Source organism: Muntiacus reevesi, chromosome 1, assembly GCF_963930625.1.
Source record: "Muntiacus reevesi chromosome 1, mMunRee1.1, whole genome shotgun sequence".
Classification (NCBI taxonomy): Eukaryota; Metazoa; Chordata; class Mammalia; order Artiodactyla; family Cervidae; genus Muntiacus; species Muntiacus reevesi.
In genome coordinates this window covers 64,849,165-64,870,598 of record NC_089249.1, presented here as the reverse complement: position 1 = coordinate 64,870,598, position 21,434 = coordinate 64,849,165, and the positions used below count along the sequence as shown (strand labels likewise).

At 40.3% G+C, this 21,434-nt stretch overlaps 1 protein-coding gene across 1 annotated transcript in view; it reads left to right on the top strand.

The window, feature by feature from the left end:
- Positions 1-21,434, top strand: part of ADCY10 (adenylate cyclase 10) — a 78,786-nt gene that overhangs the window by 14,224 nt on the left and 43,128 nt on the right. The window contains exons 8-15 of the mRNA XM_065924761.1: positions 510-701; positions 3,089-3,207; positions 4,451-4,527; positions 6,410-6,599; positions 9,338-9,393; positions 17,909-18,062; positions 19,210-19,402; positions 19,916-20,002. Of these exons, the coding sequence (XP_065780833.1) occupies positions 510-701; positions 3,089-3,207; positions 4,451-4,527; positions 6,410-6,599; positions 9,338-9,393; positions 17,909-18,062; positions 19,210-19,402; positions 19,916-20,002 (1,068 nt within the window). The remainder of the gene's footprint in view (positions 1-509; positions 702-3,088; positions 3,208-4,450; positions 4,528-6,409; positions 6,600-9,337; positions 9,394-17,908; positions 18,063-19,209; positions 19,403-19,915; positions 20,003-21,434) is intronic.

Below are 21,434 nucleotides of genomic sequence, written 5' to 3'. Positions count from 1 at the left end.
CCATCCCTCAGTTATCTAATTAGTAAAATGAGGATAATGTAATTTTATTTCATTTGAGGATAAAGGAGGATGGAATATGGAAATATTCTGAAAAGTACCTTGCTATGAAAATATTAGGTTGAATTACGCAGCAGGCTATTCTTATTCCTAAATTGTTAGAGAGCCAAAAGAAACAGCAGTTCTTTTATTGTAATGGCTCATATTGGCTGAGGGAGCTATCAGTTGGAACAAGGGAGTGGTGGCTGGCCAAAAATTAGCAGCCTTGTAAGTTCCTATTGGAAGAGATTTTGATAGTCCATTCCATTTCCATCTTTTTGACTTTAGGCTGGCTCTGCTGTGTTCTACCTCCCAACTTTGATAACTTCAGTTTCCCTAGAGAATCTCAAAAGGCTAGTTCCGTCTCAGTGATAATTTTGGGTGTGGTGGTGATGATATTGGGAGGAAAGACACATGGACAAGTGCCAAGTGCCAAGGACACATGTTAAGGAAAGCTTCCCTCTAAATTACAGATTGATGACAAACAGCTTCGGGGTTATTTGTCTGAGCTTCGCCCCGTGACAGTTATGTTTGTGAACCTGATGTTTAAGGACCAAGATAAAGCAGAAGTCATAGGCTCAGCTATTCAGGATGCCTGCGTGCACATTAATTCTGTCCTGAGGGTCTTCCGAGGCCAAATCAACAAAGTCTTCATGTTTGACAAGGTAAATTTCCCACACTAAAGATGTGGAAACCTACCAATGATTTAAGATTAGCATTATGTCCATGGACATGGGAGAAAGAGAAGGAATAGACACGTTTAATCTAGAACCATCAGTCTTTATTTATAATATAATAACAGCCTACATGGTGGGTGTGGCACTCGATGTGTGCTAGCATTGCTCTCCACACTTCTACACATATTACTTCTTTCTTCACATGCCTACTCTACGTGGTAGGTATTGTTATTGTCCGTATTTTACAGATGAGGATGTTTAGGTAAAGCTAAGGATAGTGCGACAAAATAAGATTAAGTGGTGGACTGGATTTCAGACCCAGGTAGAGTGCCTTCTTGGTCTGTGCTCTTAACCACTGTGTTCAACTAGCTTTCACTGTATGTACATACATCTGGAATCCAGGGTATAATGAATCTCCCAGAGATTTTAGGTCAGCCTTCTAGTAACCATCATGGCCTAGAAGCTGTAATCTCCACCTGCCATGCGTGCACTTCCAGCTCCCCTTTCAGCCCCTTAATTGAGATGGGTGGGGGTGTCACCTTTAGCTCTCCATGTTTTCAATCTGGTCTTCATCTGTTCAGAGAAAAATGATGTGATAAACTATCATAGTAGTGCTCATGAGAATTGATTTCACCACCTCAGGTGTTTTTGTATTGCAAGAGCGGAGCACTGAATTACTGCTCCACACTCATTCACTCACTATTTAAAAAGCACAATGAGCATTGGCAGTGACGGAAAGCTAGGGCTGGGCTGCAGAGGCGAGAAACTCTCACAGGTTGTCACAGAACCAGGCAGAAACAATTAATTTCTGTACGAAAAATACTCTGTTCTGTGGGAGTTCTGAGGCAACGGAGACCTCCAGTCCAGTGTAGTCTGATACTTTCTTCCATATTCATTTATGAGTATCATCAGAAAAGAGCATAGACCCAAGAGAACAGTTTCTAGTGTCTTGCAGATTCTCCAGACAATTCCTGGAGAGACAGTTCCTGGCTCCCACAGTTCCCAGCTGTGTGTCCTTAGCAAGTCATTGAACTTCTCTGAGACTTAGTTTGTTCCTATTTATTTTGCATAAAAATAGGAACATTATTTAAATGAGGATAGTATTTGCCTAAAGTGATTGTTGAAAGTTTTAAAAAATATGTGTGTGAAGCACCTGTTGTGATGCCTAGTTCAAGTCAGCACTCAGCAGATGAGAGCTGCCAGTCTCACGGCCAGTGTGAGGTCTTGCCAAGCCACGAGGCAGAATTCCCAGCAAAGCAAGCCCACCAGCGCCCCCAAAGGGGCTGCCCTCTAATCTCTTCACAGACCTGGATTCAGGGCCCCCCAGCCCCTTGCCCCACCAATGCCACAACACAGCCTAGTGCCAGTGAGAATCTGACTCTCAGTCAGGTGGGCTTCCCAGGCGGCCCAGTGCTAAAGAGTGCCTGCCAAAGCGGGAGACACAGGAGACGCAGGTTTGACCCCCAGTTTGGGAAACTACCCTAGAAGAGGAAACAGCAACTTACTCTAGTATTCTTGCCTGGAAAATCTTGTGGACAGAGAAGCCTGCAGGCAGAGAGTCAGACATGACTTAGTGACTAAGCATGTACTTGGTCAGATTCTTTTTGGAGAGGGTTGAAGAAACGGAGGCATTTTACTGTTCTTTTGCATTTTATCAGGATAAAACATACATAGACTCAAATTTTTAACCCACTGACTTTTATTCACTGTGCATTATTTTCTTACAGAAAATAGCATCTGAAGTCATTTTTTAAGGGACTAATAGTAAAAGTGCCAAACTTCAGAGTTTACTGTCTCTTTGAAAGAATTAACTTTTTGCCAAGAAAAAACACTCCCAGCTTAAGCCTTTATCCTTAAGAAAATTGACTAATAACAATATCTGAAGAGAACTTTAGAGTTAATGAGGTACATGTGTATATATGTAAATATAACATTCTAATTTTTCAGTAACCTAACCAACCTCAGCAAGTCTAAGTTATACCTGTATTTAGATTGATAAACTGAAGTTCATAAAGTGTAATTGACTTGTCCAAGTTTCCACACTTGGGAAGTGGCATGAGAACACATATTTTCTGATCTCAGAGCTGGTGCCTTTTGCTCTGTGCTACTTTTTGGACTTAAACTTAGGACTTTGCAACCCAAGACCTTGGCTACAGTAGAGAGTAGACAGGAGGGTACACTCTCAGGTTCTAACCCTACTGTTGATGATGCAAGAGAAGTTATATAATGTTTACTAAGAATGAAATAGGTATATATTTGATGAACTTTGTTTCAGAGAGTAAAAATTGCTACCCAGCCTCCACTGGGCCATCTAAATGGTCCAGTTTAAAACTTAACAGTCCACCAGTTGTGTTTGCTGCCTTTCTCCCTCACAGGGCTGCTCTTTTCTCTGTGTCTTTGGTTTTCCTGGGGAAAAGGCACCTGATGAAGTCACTCATGCCTTGGAGAGTGCTGTGGATATATTTGACTTCTGCTCTCAGGTCCACAAAATCCGGTAAGTGTTGACCCTGATTCCATCTGATTCCTGACTCTGTTGTAGGATATGGGGAGACAGGACAAAGGTCAGGGAAAAGGAAGGTGGGAGACTGAGTGTCTTTCTGTCTACATTCATTATTTACTGAATGTACAGGTAGGGTGAGCAAACCCAGCCCTGATGCAATCAGATAGGGGGATGGTGAAAGCCAGGTAGAGAAAGGATACTCCTAACAAATTCAAATGTACCAGAGAGGGTCTAACTGGATTGTCTCTCTATACTTCTGGCTTACTTCCTGGGAGAGGTTCATATTCCAAACTATGTTGGAGACCTGAGATGATTTTTAATACCTAGGAGATAAAGTAAGTACTAGGGCTTCCCTTATAGCTCAATTGGTAAAGAATCTGCCTGCAGTGCAGGAGACCCAGGTTTGATTCCTAGATTGGGAAGATTCCCTGGAGAGGGAAATGGCAACCCACTCCAGTATTCTTGCCTGAAGAGTCCCATGGGAGGAGGAACCTGGCAGGCTACAGTCCATGGGGTTGCAAGAGTCGGACATGATTTGGTGACTAAAACACCACCACCAAAGTAAATACTAGGATTGGAAATTTATATATTGATCTGGCCTCAAGATGATCCACTGAGTAAAATTATTAAGAAAATGTTTACATTTTTGACCCTGGCTGTCCAAGAGCCCAGTGCCCTCAAGCTCCCCCTGTGTACCCCAATAATCCTGACTTGTGGTCCACCCTGGTGTACCATCCTTTGCCCTAAATATTCCACCTTCTCAGCCTCTAGTCATTTGTATATGCAGCCATCTTCATGCATTAGAAAAGTTAGTTTTTGATGCTACACAGTTATTTCCTTTTGAAAAAATGACTTAGTTCTTTCTAGCAATCATAAAAGATAGTTATTTTTCTTTTTTTTTAACAACCACAATCATTCTACATTGAAAGTCCATTGGGGTGATGAGATTATTTTCCAGAAAAATAGCTCAGATGAATACTTAAAATTAGCAGAAAAGTGTGCTGTCACTTCTAAGAACTTAGCTCTCTGTCTCAAACTGCCCTTCCTTTATACCTCCAGGCCATGCACAATGGCCCTAACCTAACTACAAAGGGAGAGTGTTCTTTTTTGAAAACTCTTTCCCACCCCTCCCCCACCCCATTCATCTCCACCTCCCCACCCTCCCTGCCTTCTCTGTGTTCATTGTCTTTATCTCTTTCCCCGCAACTCTCTTTCTCTTCCCCACCCCCGGAGCCAGCACTGTTTCCATTGGCGTGACCAGCGGGATTGTCTTCTGTGGAATCGTCGGACACTCTGTGAGGCACGAGTATACAGGTGTGCTGAACTAGCTTATGTCCAGCTTTTTCTCAGCAAGCATTGTGCCTTGCCACTGGACTGGGTGGGAGGCGGGACAAAAATTAGCGGGCCGTGGACCCTGTGCTCAAAGGTTTACAGTCTTTCAGATGAAACCAAAGCTTATCGGTTGGTCCCTGGACAGCGCAATGATTGCAACATGTGTATTTCTGGGTCTACGATTGAGTACAAGAAATATGCAGTTTAGACGGGAACTGTGGGAGGCCATGCTTCCCCGGTGGCTCAGATGGTGAAGAATCCGCCTGCAATGAGGGAAACCTGGGTTCGATCTCTAAGTTGGGAAGATCCCCTGGAGGAGGGCATGGCAGCCCACTCCAGTATTCTTACCTGGAGAATCCTCATGGACAGAGGAGCCTGGTAGGTTACAATTCATGGGGTCACAAAAGAGTTGGACACAACTGAGTGACTAAGCACACACACACACGGGAGGCCATACGCTCAGGGAATGATGGGCCTTTATGTTAATTTCCTATTAACATGAAATGATTACTCCTTTTAATTCCTGGGATAGATGAGAACTGATTCTTAAAATTATGAATATTGGTATTACTGAAAAATAGCACTAATCTCAAAAGTAAGTAGGTATTATCTCAAGATATTACTACTCTTTCCTGTTCAATCCTATTAGTGTTTTAAATGCTCAGAAATAATACATTTAAAATACTGCATATATATAAAATACTGAAACAGTTATGTCTGAAGTAATACAACTCTGAGATTTTCTTCAAAATAATACAAGGTGGAGAGTGGATGGTTAATGGTTGGGGGGCCTGGGTAATAGATATATAGACTCATGATACCATGGTTTACTGTATGGTCAAATTTCCCCATAACAAACTTGCTTTAAAAAATGAGTATCTTAATCAGGAGTATTCAAGTTTATCTCAAAGTACAACATTTAATACCTAATTAGTAGTAGTATTAATTGAGGGCTTACTAGCAGCCCAGTACTTCGCAAAGTTCTTTATGTGTATTAACTCATCAATCTTCATAAACTACCCTCTGAGAGAAGTACTGTTATCAACCCCACTTTACAGATTAGAAAACTAAGGCATGGAAAAGTTTAAGTATTTTGCCTAAGTAATTTACACATAGTAGAGGTAGAGCTGAAATGTAGCCTGGTTCAGAGTCTGTGTACTGCAGTATCCCCTCTTGAAGTATCCCCTAAATTAAACCTACAATTCACACCCCTTCCAGCCCTATTTACTTATTCTTACAAAATCAAATGAAGGCTCATGCACAGAAACATACAGACCCAATTTTGTGCCTCCTTTGGAGGTCAGTGGTCCGTGTCCAAGCTTACGTGTATCTATCTTAAATAGCAGAAGACCAACTATACCTCATCTGAGAGCCCTCAGGCCCTGCTCACCATCCCACTTAAGAGAATCCTCTCCATATTCAAGGCCCTTTTAATCCTTGAACAGATAATCCCCTTAGCCTCTCAAGTGGCTAGTTAACTCTTGGTATATTCTCAAATATGGTTTAGTCGCTAAATTGTGTCCAACGCTTATAATCCCATGGGCTATAGCCAGCCAGACCTGTCCATGGGATATCCTAGGCAAAAATACTGGAGTGGATTGCCATTTCCTTCTCCAGGGGATCTTCCCAACCTAGGAATTGAACCCAGGTCTCCTACATTGCAGGCAGATTCTTTACCGACTGAACAATGAGGGAAGCCATTGGCTAAATCTGGGTAGTTGCAGGTAAGATTGCTGTGTCATCTGTGAAGGTAAAGGGAGTAAAGGGTGAAAATCCCATCTGGGGACAATATGCATTAGGTTACACTGAGTTCAATGGCTGTTTTCTCCTTGCTCTCTGCCTTTCTCTCTTCTTCCTATTATAGTCATTGGTCAAAAAGTCAACATAGCTGCCAGAATGATGATGTACTATCCAGGAATCGTGACCTGTGACTCTGTCACCTACAATGGCAGCAACCTACCAGCCTACTTTTTTAAAGAGCTTCCGAAGAAAGTCATGAAAGGTGTTGCAGATTCTGGACCAGTGTATCAGTGTTTGGGCCTTAATGAGAAAGTGTGAGTGTGGGACATTGACCTTGCAGTACTTTTTAGTAAAGAAGTGGGAGAATTATGATAGCAAAAACAGTAGGTCACCAATTTCAGATTTGAAGCCATTTCAGAAAATTAAAATCTAGTCCTTCCCAGGCCAAGACCCAGATTTCAGATTCCTTCATCTTCCTCCTCACTGATAGTATACATGGTGGAAGATCCCATTCTACTGTCAATTTTGAGACTGTGATGGTAATTTATCAAAGGTACAGAAAGAAGAAAGTCTTCTCATTTGAGTATCTCTTTGGACTCAAAAGGATCCAGTCACCAAGCATTAACTATTGATCACTTCAACTGTGTGGTCAGGTATTGATAAAGATTGCTCCTCTTCTAGGTGCTTAGTGACACACGTTCTCCCAAAGTCCAATTGGGGCTCACTTAGGAGCTGAAGATCCCTCAGTACCTGCCAGTCATTTTCATGAAAAGTTCAAATTCCTTGCAATAACACACAAAGTAACCACCTGCCTTTCCTGCCTTATCTCCTCCTATGTCCCTTCCTCTGGGGGCGTCTAAGGGGATTAACTCGCTTTCATTCATTCCATCCCCAGTCTACTAGGAAAACAGCAGTCAATTTTTGAAATCCAACTCAAGGATTTATTCCCTTCTAAAGCTGCCTCTGAGAGCTACCCAACCCCAAGTCCAACGGTTTAGCTCTTTCTTCCTCTATGTAACTCTGTAGCACAATAGAATACTCAAAACAATCAGTGTGCTTTTCACTTCCTACACTGGGAGCTTTTTGAGGATAGTGATTATTTTTTGTTCATTCTTATATCCCCAGTGCTTGGTAGGCATCAATAATGATGAATAAATGAATGAACAGCATGGGAAGCTCTAAATAGTAGTGCTTGGTGGATGGAAAGTGAAAAGGCAAGCTAGAATTTAGGTCTTAGAGGGTCAGATAACAGAATTAGGGCTGTAATTGGTTCAGTGAGTCTGTATTATTCATCTTCGTATTCCCAGGGCTCAGCATTGTTCTTGACATGTGTAGATCATCAATAAAATGCTGTTTGAATAAATGAATGAATAATAATTTTTTTGTGAGCCCTTGTTAAAGATTAGGGACTTTACCTCAATATCAACTATATGAGGTAGAAACAAACTAATATTAACTCCATTTTATAAATTTAAAAATGGAGACTCAGAGATTTGTTAGATGACTTGTTCATAGTCATAAATCTAGTAACTTATGGAGCCACATTGCTTTCAGGTGCCATAGTAATGCTGCATTATAGTTAACCTGGAGAAGGAAATGGCAATCTATTCCAGTATTCTTGCCTGGAAAATCCTATGGACAGAGGAGCCTGGTGGGCTACAGTTCATGGGGTCGCAAAGAGTCAGACATGACTGAGTGCCTGAGTGCATAGTCAACCACAAAATCTCAGTGGTATACAATAGTACATTTTTATTTATCTCATGAATATGTGGGGTTCAGTTGTTCTTGGCTGGATTTGGCTGATCTTGCCTAGGCTTGTTCATATGCCTGGGGTTGAGCAGGTTGTCAGGGACGACTTCAGATAGGAAGGATAACTGGGAATTGTGGCTGACGTATCTGGGACAGCGATTCTATGTATCTCATATTGGGCTAGCCCAGGCATGTAGCCATGGCAATATCAGAAGAGCAAGAAAGAGCAAGTCCAATGCACAAATGATTTTCAAATCTCTGTGTCATGTTTGTTAGCATCCCATGGGCCAAAACGTCCGCAAGGATGAGCCCAGCATGGGAGGGCGCTGCAAAGGGCATGGATACAAGTAGGGTTGAAGAAGTGAAGCCATTAATGCAGTCAGTCTACCACAGAAACTGTTTCTGGAACTACCAGGACTATCTGGTCCCGAGACCTGCCCTCTCATTTGTTTCTCTATACCATCTCTGAAAATAAGAGACTATAGAAATACACATACAAATATGAACAGGACCTATTTCCTGTCCTGATATCCAATGGGAAAGACAACATGCACAAAATTAGCAGTATGGGAGACTTTGGTATGTGCTATAATACAGAGACACAACAAAATATTTAGTATGATAGTATAGACAAGGGAATGAGTCATTTGTTGAAAAAGGCCCCTTTGAGAGATGATATTATGCAGTGGACAAGAATATGCCCTTGATCCTAGTTTTAGATATTGACTTTATCAATATCCTCTGTCACCACTAACCATGGGATCTTGTTCACATTAAACTGTACCTCAGTTTTCTCATTTGTAAAATGGGCATAATAATAATAATAATACCTTCTTAATAAGCTTTTTGTCTGGAGTAAAGAAAATGATTATGTAAAGCACTTGAAAGTGCCAGGCGCATAGCATGTGTTCCACAAAGATGAGCTATTACTGATTGAACAATTGGTAGACTCTTTCTGTGCTGGGAGACAATATAACACATCTAACTTTATTGGGTCCCCTACTGAGTGTCTGGTTTCCCTGGAAGAGGGTCAGTTCTACCAGTGCAGGCTCAACAAGCGTTTTTTGAACAACATATCAGGCTCTGTGCTAAAGGCAGCTACGTATGTTGTTTGGAGACTCTATCACCAAGTAAGAACTTCTTTGTTCCCTTCCTCTTGGCATCTGCACCCCTTGAGTCAGGGGATAGACTCCTGTTAAAGATTGAAAAAAAGGCTTTCTGGGAATTAAGAGCTAGTCCTTCTGGCTTTCAATATTTCCCTATTTTGACACTAACATCTTTTTTTTTTTTTCCTTCTCTTCAGCAAGTTTGGGATGGCATACCTCATCTGCAACAGAAATGAGCGTTACCCTTTGCTGGGTAGGTATTGGGCCTTGATTTTTAAACCCCTTTATTGAACTATAATGAGACATACGGAAAAGTACACCAATGATAAATCCTCAGCTTAGTGAATTTTCACAAAATGAACATATAATCACCATCCAGGCCAAGAAATTAACAAAGAAAAAAAAAACACAGCAGTACTCTGGAAGCCGTCAAATGCTTTATTCTCCTCCCTTTTACCCGAAGATCAAAAGTAATTCTAAATCACTGTAGTTCAGTTCAGTTCAGTCGCTCAGTTGTGTCCGACTCCTGACGACCCCATGGGCTGCAGCACGCCAGGCTTCCCTGTACATCACCAACTCACCACCAACATCACCTAAATTACTTAGGCCTGTTCTTAAAATTTATATGAATGAAATCCTACATTGCATAATTACATAAGCCTTCTTTTAGTCAACATTATGTTGTGAAATTCATCCGTATTATTGGCTGTATCTATAATTCATTCATTTTCATTGCTATGTAGTAGAGTTGGCCCTCGGTAATGGCAGTGTCAGCATCCACAGATTCAAACAACCACAAAACAAAAATACCTTTTTTAAGAAAATTCCGAAAAGCTAAACTTGAATTTATTGTACACAAGCAACTATTCATGTTGCATTTACATTGTATTTGCTCTTATAATTTATCTAGAGATGATTTAAAATATACAGAGGATATGTGTAGATTGTATGCAAATACCATGCCATTTTATATAAGGGACTTGAGTATCTGTGGGTTTTATATCCCTGGGGGTCCTAGAACCAATTTCCTGTGGGATACAGAGAGGTGACTATTTTCCATTTTATAAATATACAACAATGAATTCCTTTTGTATTTGTACATTTGAGTTGTTTCCAGTCTGGGTTCTTATGAATAATACCGCCATAAAAAGTTTTGTACAAGTCTTATGATGAACATATGTTTGCATTTCTGCTGTTGAGTATATATATGTATATACAGGTGATATTGTTGCAAAAGGTACAGTTTTGGTAGATGATGCCAAATAATTTTCTAAAATGGTTGTATTTGATTGTGACTGATAGTGTTACAAACATTCCATTTGCTTTTCATTCTTACCAACAACTTAGTTTTATCAGTCTTTGTACTTTTAGTAATTCTTCTGGTATTATAATGGTATCTCATGGTGGTTTCCATCTATTCCAACCCTGATGTGGTTGAGCACCTTTTCCAAATATTTATTGACCATTTGGAAATCATCTTTTATAAAAGTGTCTGTACAGATCTTTTGTTTATTTTTCAGTTGGGTTATGTTTTTATAGATGTGTTGGAATTATGTATTCTGAAAATGAGTCCATTTGTTTTTACTGTGTGTAACTTTTCCCATTCTGTGCTTGTCTTTTTATTCTACTAGTGATGTAATTAATGAACACAGTTGTTTATTTTAATGAAATCCAATTTACTAGTCTTTTCCTCTGTAATTAGTGCTTTTGTGTACTGTTTGTGAAATCTTTCCTCACCCACAAATCATGAAGATACTTTCCTACATTCTCTTCTAGAAATTTTGCTTTACCTTTTACTTTTAGAGCTGTGACCCAACTGGCAGTGTTGTTTCTGTAATTCTTGGCAAAAAGGACCCTATCATAAGAAAGCTAACTCAAGACTAGACAGGGAAGTAGACATTAAATGAAGTAAAGAAGAGATCAAAGTGGGGATTGGCCTGTGGATTCTGAAGGCAGCCATTTCTAATAATGGCTTGTAATTTCCTTCTGTCGGAAGGAATAAGGGTTTGTAATTTCCTTCTGTTAGAACTGAGCATACCTAAAAGTATCATTATAAATTAGATCCTGGTCATACCTGTGTTAGGGCAATTAAGAGGAGGCTCCGCCCCACACTTTGGGGGGTGGGTGGGTATTAGGACAGAATCTTGATGTCAGCATAGTCTAAAAGAAGGCAACAGTTCAAGAACAGCACAGAGCACACAGACCAGAAGCGATGCCTCGCTTTCAGTGCATTCAGGTAGTTTTCAGAGTTTGTAGGCACATCATTTCTTCCAAGTCCAGATCCCCAAACTCCTGAAGGCTAGAAAGGAGAAGGAGTATCTACTCTCACCTTTCTCCAAGGCCTTACTTTCCATCCTAGGATATGCTTGTTGTGACCATGATTGATAGCAAATGGAAACCCTAACCCCCTTTCTACAAGATCGAGGACTCAGTATGACGGACATACTAGAACACATTGGTATAATATGTATATATTCTGCAGTCTGGTCTATTTGCCTTTTTGCCCTGATTTCACCAGAATAAGATAAAAATCAGACCTATATACCGTTCCTTAAAGCTGTAAGCAAAAACAGACTGTCTGAGGTTAGCAGGATGGAAAGTACTCTTAGAAGAGCTCCTGTAGAAGAACTTCTATATGCACATGACAACAAAACTAACATGGACAAAAGTGTTTTTTCAAGGGTCAAAAATGCATACAAATACTCTCAGATATTAGGACCTTGTTTAAATAGAAACAAGGTATGCATACTTCAAGTCAAGAGGTTAAACTCATTTCAGAACCCAGCTAAAGAAAGAATTCAGAAGTTCTTACCTCTATGTGTTGTATACAAATAGAACACAAAAAGCTAGTCTGCTCTGCAGCCTTCTGGGCCTTATCTTCAGAGTTCCTGTGTAAACTTTAGGCCAAAGAAGAACACTATACATCTCACAAAACCAAATTCAAATGCATTTTCAGAGAGGAAATGTTTCATCTGAAAGAAGCAGGATGGTCTACAGAGTAGTTCTCACTAAATCTTACCCAGAAATTTACATTACCAAATGAATATGTAAGCTTCTTTGTATGAAATTCTAAACTTAGAGTAGTGGCCTTGGTTTTCAATAGATTTTAAATAACACTTGGGTATGTATTAACTCTATCAATGGGGAAAAAAAAAAGGGGCACTCCACAGTAATCAGTCCATCAAAGAAGGAAGAGTCAGCCCTTATTTGGTGTCTGGCTCTTTTGACAGGAACAACCCCACAAGAGACTGAACCAGACTAGCCTGTAACTGTCCGGGAGTCTCCAGCAGAGGCGTGGGTCCACAGTGGCCTGCTGCAGGGTCAGGGGTACTGACTCCAACAGTCCTGGGAACAGGGGCATACTGACATAAGTCCTTTTGAAGGAGGTTGCCATTACCACCATTGCCCCTACCATAGTTTGACCTCAGGCCTCAGGCCAAACTACAGGGAGGGAACATAGCCCCACCCATCAGCAGAAAATTGGAGTAAAGATTTACCAAGCAAGGCCCTACATATCAGAGCAAGACCCAGTTTGCCCCTCAGCCAGTCCCTCCCATTGGGAAGCTTCCATAAGCCTCTTATCCTTATCCATCAGAGGGCAGATAGAATGAAAACCATAAACACAGAAAACTAACTGAACTGATCACACAGATCACAGCCTTGTCTAATTCAAGGAAACTATGAGCCATGCTGTGTAGGGCCACCTAAGATGGACAGGTCATGGTGGAGAGCTCTGACGAAACGTGGTCCACTGGAGAAGGGAATGGCAAACCACTTCAGCATTCTTGCCTTGAGAGCCCCATGAACAGTATGAAAAGGGAAAAATATATGACACTGAAAGATGAACTCCCCAGGTCAGTAGGTGCCCAATATGCTACTGGAGAAGAGGGAAGAAAAACCTCCACAGGAATTAAGAGGCTAAACCAACATGGAAACAACGCCCAGTTGTGGATCTGTCTGGTGGTGAAAGTAAAGTCCGATGCTGTAAAGAACAATATTGCACGTTAGGTCTATGAAGCAAGATAAATTGAAAGTGGTCAAACAGGAGATGCCAAGAGTGAGCATCGAAAATTTTAGGAATCAGTGAACTAAAATGGACCGGAATGGGCAAATTTAATTCAGATGACCATTATATCTACTATTGTGGGCAGGAATCCCTTAGAAGATATGGAGTAGCCCTCATAGTCAACAGAAGAGTCCGAAATGCAGTACTTGGGTGCAGTCTCAAAAATGACGGAATGATCTCTGTCCATTTCTGAGGCAGACCATTCAATATAACAGTAATCCCTGTCTATAGCCCAACCACTAAAGAAGCTGAAGTTGAATGGTTCTATGAACACCTGTGAGACCCTCTAGAACTAACACCAAAAAAGATGTCCTTTTCATCATATGGGACTGGAATGCAAAAGTAGGAAGTCGAGAGATACTTGAAATAACAGGCAAGTTTGGCCTTGGAGTACAGAGTGAAGCAGGACAAAGGCTAACAGTTTTGCCAAGAGGATGCATGTGTCATAGCAAACACCCTCTTCCAGCAACGCAAGAGATGGCTCTACACATGGGCATCACCAGATGGTCAATACTGAAATCAGATTGATTCTATTCTTTGCAGCTGAGGATGGAGAAACTATATATAAGCAGCTAAAACAATATCAGGGGCTTACTGTTGCTCAGATCATGGACTCCTTATTGTAAAATTCAGATTTAAATTGAACAAAGTTGAGAAAACCATTAGACTATTCAGTTCAGTTCAGTTCAGTTGCTCAGTTGTATCCAACTCTTTGCAACTCCATGGACTGCAGCTTGCCAGGCTTCCCTGTCCATCACCAACTCCTGGAGTTTACTCAGACTCATGGTAATTGAGTTGGTGAGGCCATCCAACCATCTCATCCTCTGTTGTCCCCTTCTCCTCCTGCCTTCATTCTTTCCCAACATCAGGGTCTTTTCAAATGAGTCACCTCTTTGCATCAGGTGGCCAAAGCATTGGAGTTTCAGCTTCAACATTAGTCCTTGCAATGAACACTCAGGACTGATCTCCTTTAGGATGGACTGGTTGGATCTCCTTGCAGTCCAAGGGACTCGCAAGAGTATTCTCCAACACCACAGTTCAAAAGCATCAATTCTTTGGTGCTCAGCTTTCTTTATAGTCCAACACTCACATCTATACATGACCACTGGAAAAACCATAGCCTTGACTAGATGGACCTTTGTTGACAAAGTAATGTCTCTGCTTTTTAATATGATGTCTAGGTCGGTCATAACTTTCCATCCAAGGAGCAAGCATCTTTTAACTTCGTGGCTACAGTCACCATCTCCAGTGATTTTGAAGCCCAAGAAAATAATGTCAGTCTCTGTTTCCCCATCTATTTGCCATGAAGTGATAGGACCAGATGCCATGATCTTAGTTTTCTGAATGTTGAGCTTTAAGTCAACTTTTTCATTCTCCTCTTTCACTTTCATCAAGAGACTCTTCAGTTCTTCTTCACTTTCTGCCATAAGGGTGGTGTCATCTTGCATATCTGAGGTTATTGATATTTCTCCTAGCAATCTTGATTCCAGCTTGTGCTTCATCCAGCCCAGCGTTTCTCATGATGTACTCTGCATATAAGTTAAATAAGCAGAGTGACAATATACAGCCTTGACGTACTCCTTTTCCTATTTGGAACCAGTCTGTTGTTCCATGTTCAGTTTTAACTCTTACTTCCTGACCTGCATACAGGTTTCTCAAGAGGCAGGTCAGGTGGTCTGGTATTCCCATCTCTTTCAGAATTTTCCACTGGAGGAGGGAACGGCAAACCACTTCAGTTATCTTGCCTTGAGAACCCATGAACAGATCATTCAGGTATGACCTAAATCAAATCCCTTGCGATTCTACAGTGGAAGTCACCAATAGATTCAACAGATTAGATCTGATAGAGTGCCTGAAGAACTCTGGACGGAGGTTCGTGACATTGTACAGAAGGCGGTAATCAAAACCATCCTCAGGAAAAAGAAATGCAAAAAGGCAAAATGGTTGTTTGAGGAAGCCTTACAAACAGCTGAGAAAAGAAGAGAAAGGCAAAGAGAAAAGGAAAGATATACCCATTTGAATGCAGAGTTCCAAAGAACAGAAGGAGGGATGAGAAAGACTTCTAAGTGATCAGTGCAAAGAAATAGAGGAAAACAATGGAATGGGAAAGACTAGATACCTCTTCAAGAAAATTAGAGATACTAAGGGAATATTTCATGCAAAGATGGGCACAATAAAGGACAGAAACAGTATGGACCTAACAGAAGCAGAATATATTAAGAAGAGGTGTCAAGAATAACAGAAGAACTATACAAAAAACATCTCCATGACCCAGATAACCACAATGGTGTGATCACTCACCTAGAACCAGACATCCTATAGTGTGAAGTCAAGTGGGTCTTAGGAAGCATCACTGTGAACAAAGCTAGTGAAGTTGATGAAATTCCAGGTGAGCTGTTTCAATCCTAAAAAATGAGGCAGCGAAAGTGCTGTACTCAATATACCAGCAAATTTGGAAAACTCAGCAGTGGCCACAGGACTGGAAAAGGTGAAAAATTTTCATCCCAGTCCCAAAGAAGGGCAATGCCAAAGAGTGTTCAAACTACCACACAATTGCATTCATGTCATACTCTAGCAAAGTAATGCTCAAAATTCTTAAAGTAAGGCTTTATGAACCAGGAGCTTCCAGATGTTTAAGCTGGATTTAGAAAAGGAAGAGGAACCAGAGATCAAATTGCCAACATCCATTGGATTATAGAAAAAGCAAAAGAATTCTGGAAAAACATCTACTTGTGCTTCATTGACTACACTAAAGCCTTTGACTCTGTGGATCACAACAAACTGTGGAAAATTCGTTAAGAAATGGGAATACCAGACCATCTTACCTGCCTGTCTCCTGTGATACCTGTGTATAGGTCAAGAAGCAACAGCTAAAACCAGACATGGAACAATGGACTGGTTCAAAATTGGAAAAGGAGTATGTCAAGGTTGCTTATTCTCACTCTGCTTATTTAACTTAAAAGCAGAGTACGTCATGCAAAATGCCAGACTTGATGAAGCACAAGCTGGAATCAAGATTGCCTGGAGAAATATTAATAACCTCAGATATGCAGATGGCACCTCCCTTATGTCAAAAAGCAGAGGAACTGAAGAGCCTTTTGATGAAAGTGAAAGAGGAGAGTGAAAAAGCTGACTTAAAACTCAACATTCAGAAAACTTAAGATCATGGCATCCAGTCCCATCACTTCATGGCAAGTAGATGGGGAAGCAATGGAAACAGTGACAGACTTTATTTTTTGGGCTCCAAAATCACTAGAGATGGTGACTGTAGCCATGAAATTAAAAGATGCTTGCCTCTTGGAAGAAAAGCTATGAGCAACCTAGACAACATATTAAATAGCAGAGACATTACTTTGCCAACCAAGGTCTGTCTAGTCAAGGCTGTGGTTTTTCCAGTGGTCATGTATGAATGCGAGAGCTGGACCATAAAGAAGGCTGAGGGCAGAACAATTAATGCTTTTGAAATCTGGTGTTGGAGAAGACTCTTGAGAGTCCCTTGGACTGCAAGGAGATCAAACCAGTCAATCCTAAAGGACGTCAACCCTGAGCATTCATTGGAAGGACTGATGCTGAAGCTGAAGCTCCATCAGCTTCGCCAGCTGATGGAAAGAACTGACTCATTAGAAAAAGACCCTGATGCTGGGAAGGATTGAAGGCAGGAGGAGAAGGGGATGACAGAGGATGAGATGATTGGATGGCATCATCGACTTGATGGATTTGAGTTTGAACAAGCTACAGAAGTTGGTGATGGATAGGGAAGCCTGGCGTGCTGCAGTCCGTGGGATCGCAAAGAATCGGACACGACTGCGCAACTGAACAACAGCAATGCATTTCTGTGACTCCTTCTGTCCACTGAGGTTTCAAAGATGGTAGGCTGAGTTTGAGATTTCAGTCAGGGTATCCTGTTATTCATATTTAAAAATATAAGAAAAATAAGGATGATAGGGTTGTAATCCAAGGTGACTTATTTTCCTTTTCTAATTTTTCTATGTTTTCTATAGTGAGCTTATGTTAGTTTTATAATCAAAAAAGGGTATAGTTTATTTTTAAGAATTTATGTTGTTCTTATGATTAATCATATATATGAGGTTTTTTTAAAAAACAGATTTAATTTTTTTTTATCACTGGTAACTCTTCCTGTACCCTGAGATAAGTATAGTTTCTCATTTACAAAGAGTAAGTTTCCTTCACAGAATTAAAAGTAAAAATATTTTATCCATCCTGTACAACATGAGAACCTTAACTTTATAAATTGATTTCTTAACGTAATATGCTATAGTTGCTTCTAATGTGTTATAGAAAAAAGAGAAAAAGGGAAAGAAAACAAGCATTAGGGTCAGATAACCCTGATTTAATTCCTTGTTGTATATTCTAAGCAAATCTCAGTTTGCTACACTAAATTAAATTGACATCATAGTGAACATAATAAGAATCCTTTCCCTCACAGCTTATAGGCATCAAGGAAACAAAACAAAACAAAACAAAACAACCCCTGTAAAACCACATTACTAACTGTAAAGTTCTAGCTGAAGCTTTTTTTTTTAAAATTTTAAAGTGCACAGGACCTCAAGAAACTCCATGAACAATGCCATGGAAATTCCAAGGGTATTCTTAGAAGCAGTATCACTGTGTGCTTTTTTATATCTCTAGACAATTTTATGTTGATTGGGTTTGCTCCCTTTTTGAAAAACAAAAATAACAGGACGTGAGGAGGAGATCAAATACTTCGTGTGTACTATGAAAAAATTTTTGATGTCTAACTGCAGTCAAGTCCTGATGTATGAAGGAGTATCAGGATATGGAAAAAGTCAGATTCTTGTGGAAATTGAGTACCTGGCCCAAGGTGAGAACCACAGGTGAGTGTCTTGCAATGACCACTTTTTTGTGGATCCAGAGAATCCTGACATCCTTAAGAATTTCATTTGTTTTTATGTTCCTCTCCTTTATATAGGTTGCCTCTTATAAACTACTCACAATCTATCAGTTATTATTGGGTATCGTGCCCCTTATGCTAAACAAGTAATTAATGAGAAACACATTGAAGTGTGAAAATAAAAAGCTGGGTTGACCCCTTGAGGTCCTAATTTGATGCCTGAAGGGGCTTGGATATTGATATTTTAAGTTTCCTAATGCTCAGACAGTTTGAGAACAGCTGGTATAGATGCTGAAACCAAAGCTAGATTTGGTCTGAAGCAAATACATAAGTTTATCCTGTAGCTGACAGGAAATCACTAGTTCAAACCATTGAGCCCTGAGAATGCGGTTAGAGAATGGAAGGCCTCTGAATTTTCCTTTGAAAGGCAGAGCTAATGTACTTACCTCTTGCTATTTGTCTCTCTTCATATAAGGAATGTCATGAGGGCTGTCTTTGGGACAGCCTATCTCATGGAGGTGAACAGTGTGGTATTCAATAACAGTGATGATAACCAAGACAATGGTAATTGTGTCACACATCCTTTCACCATCTAACATAAAGGCTTTAAGGGGAAAATTCTTATTAGTTTTAGTTTTGGCTGTGTTTCTACTCTCTTTAAATGTCAGGCTTGAGAGAGGCTAGTTTTTAAATGTATTTAACATTGCTGAAGGAATAAGTCAAAATAACCAGAAGACGTTTTATTTATTCCATCACTTACTGAGTACTTATAGTACCCAAGTGCTGTATTAGTTTGCTAGAGCTACCGTGACAAAGCACCACAAACTAGATGGCTTAAACAACAGAAGCATATTGTCTCTGTGTATAGGAGGATAGAAGTCTAACATCCTGGTGTTGTAAAGTTGGTTCCTCCATCAGCTGTGAGGGACAATCTGTTTTGTCCCTCTTTCCTAGCTTCTGGTGGTTTGCTGGCGCTCACTGGTATTCGTTGGCTTGTGGAAGCCCTACCCCAATCTCTGCCTCCATTTTCACATGATGTTCTCCATGTGTGTTGTCTGTGTCCAAATTTCCCCCCTCCCCAAAAAATATTTTTAAAAACTCTCTCTGATTCCTGGCTTTCTTATAAACAGGACTATTGCTATTGCGTTGACTAAGATCAGCTTCAATCAAAATTTTTATACCATCCAGATACTCATGGCCAATGTACTAGGTCTGGATACTTGCAAACATTATAAAGAACGACAGAGTAACCTTCAAAATAAAGTCAAGTCACTGTTGGATGAAAAGTTCCATTGTCTTCTTAACGACATTTTCCATGTGCAGGTAACGAGCTAGTGTTAGACTCCTGTGAGAAATTGTGAAGGGACAGGTGAGGCCACCCCTCCATCATGCTTTATGACACTGCATCTCTTTGGTTTTTATGATACTTTTTTTCTCATCTAGGGCATCCAAGGTGGTAAGGAAATGGCTCCCAATCCTTGAATGAGCACCCACCTTCCTAAGATATATTGGTACCAGACTCAAGAAAATCCAAATAACCACCTGCTGATTCATTTTTTTTCCCTCACCTTCCCATCCTGGGTATACTATACTAGCTAGTCAAGGGCACAAAATCCCTGTGCTCCAAAAGGTGATTGCCAATGCAAAGATAAGAGTGTGCCCTATTTTTTCTCCTATCTATTAGATTCAATGACATAGAGGGAAGAGATGTTATGAATTATCTAACATACGAGGATTTTAAGGCACAGAACAGTAAAGTGAACAGCCAAAGACATACAACTAGTAGTTCCCTCTGCTATTTTCCAATACTCAATATTCTTATAATTTTTTATATAGTTCCCTATTTCACGTGAGGTTTCCAAGATGAGCACCACGAGAAAACAAAAGCAGTTGGAGGCCTTGTTTATGAAGATCTTGGAGCAAGTAAGAGCATCTATGGGTCAAGTAATGGGGGGAGGGGAGAAACTGGGCACTCACCCCAAAGCCAGGTTGCCTCAAGAGTTCAGATTCCAATGACAAGAAGCTGTGAATTATGTGAAAGCTTTAACCCAAAGTGTTTCATTGTCCTCCATCCTTTGAAACCCCAAGGTGAGAGTCTATTCAGAATTTAGTTGTATTTGAAACACATTACTCCTGGGAGCTTGGCCTCTTCTTAAAACCAGTCCTCTTTTTTTCCTCCCTCTGTATAAGAAGTTATCTATCAAACCAGTTATGTATACAGGCTCTGCAGTCAGACTACAAGAGTTTGCGCCCTTAGGCCTATCATTTGCTACCTAGGTAAGCTTGATCAAATGACTCAACCTGTCCATGCTTTTACTTTATTTTCTATAAAGTGAAGAAATAATAGTACCCAGCTCACAGGGTTATAGGGTTTAAATGACTAAATTATGTGTAAAACACTTAGAATAGAGTCTCTTTCATTGAAGCCACTCAATCAATGTTAACTTTTTCCTCTCTGAGTAATATGATGACTGTACATTATATGTGGTTGATCACCAACTTTATATCCCATTCCCTAGCTCTCTTATAAGCACCAGAACCATATTTCCAAGAACCTTCTGTGTATTCTACTTGGATATGGGGAATCATACTCAGTTCAGTGTCTTAATACTTAATTCATTTTTTTCCCCTACTTCAGTATCCTATCTTCCTCAACCTGACACTGACCTTTGGTTTAGTTAATAACGAGTTCATTCACACATCATTCAAGTTATCTTTGCTACTTTCCTCACTATTTGCTAAATCTTCTGCATCTACTCAGTTGCCAAGTCCTCCATGTCTAACTCAGACCGACTCTAGAACCCATCCATCGTCTCCCCACTGTGGTTCAGGCTCTTTCTCTTCTATTACTATAGTTTTCCAGCCAATCTCTGTGCGTCATACCTCTCCACTGCAACTCATCTTCCATATAATTGCCAGAGCGTATGCAAATTGCTCCAACCTTTGCTTTATACTAGTCAAACAATTCTCAATACTAATGAGATAAAAGCCAAAAGACTTTTTTTTTAAACCTTGGAGAAATGTTACTCATCGTTCAGTGTTACCTCGTCAGTGAGAACTCCCCCAAATCACAAGGCATGACTACTACCACTTTGCTTCTGTAACACTGTGAACATATCTCTTATTATGTTTTCCACACTGTATTGCAATTTGCTACTTAAATCTGTGTCTCTCTCCCTCAGGAGATTGTGAACTTCTTAAGGAGAGGGAGCCTCTTATTCATTTTTGTATCACTATTGCCCAGAAGAATGTTTGGCACTTAGTAAACAATTCAAGTTTGTGGCAATAAATGTACAATAGAACTTTCTTCTTCTCCACTGAAGGCAAATAAGGCCATATCAGTAATTTCTAAATG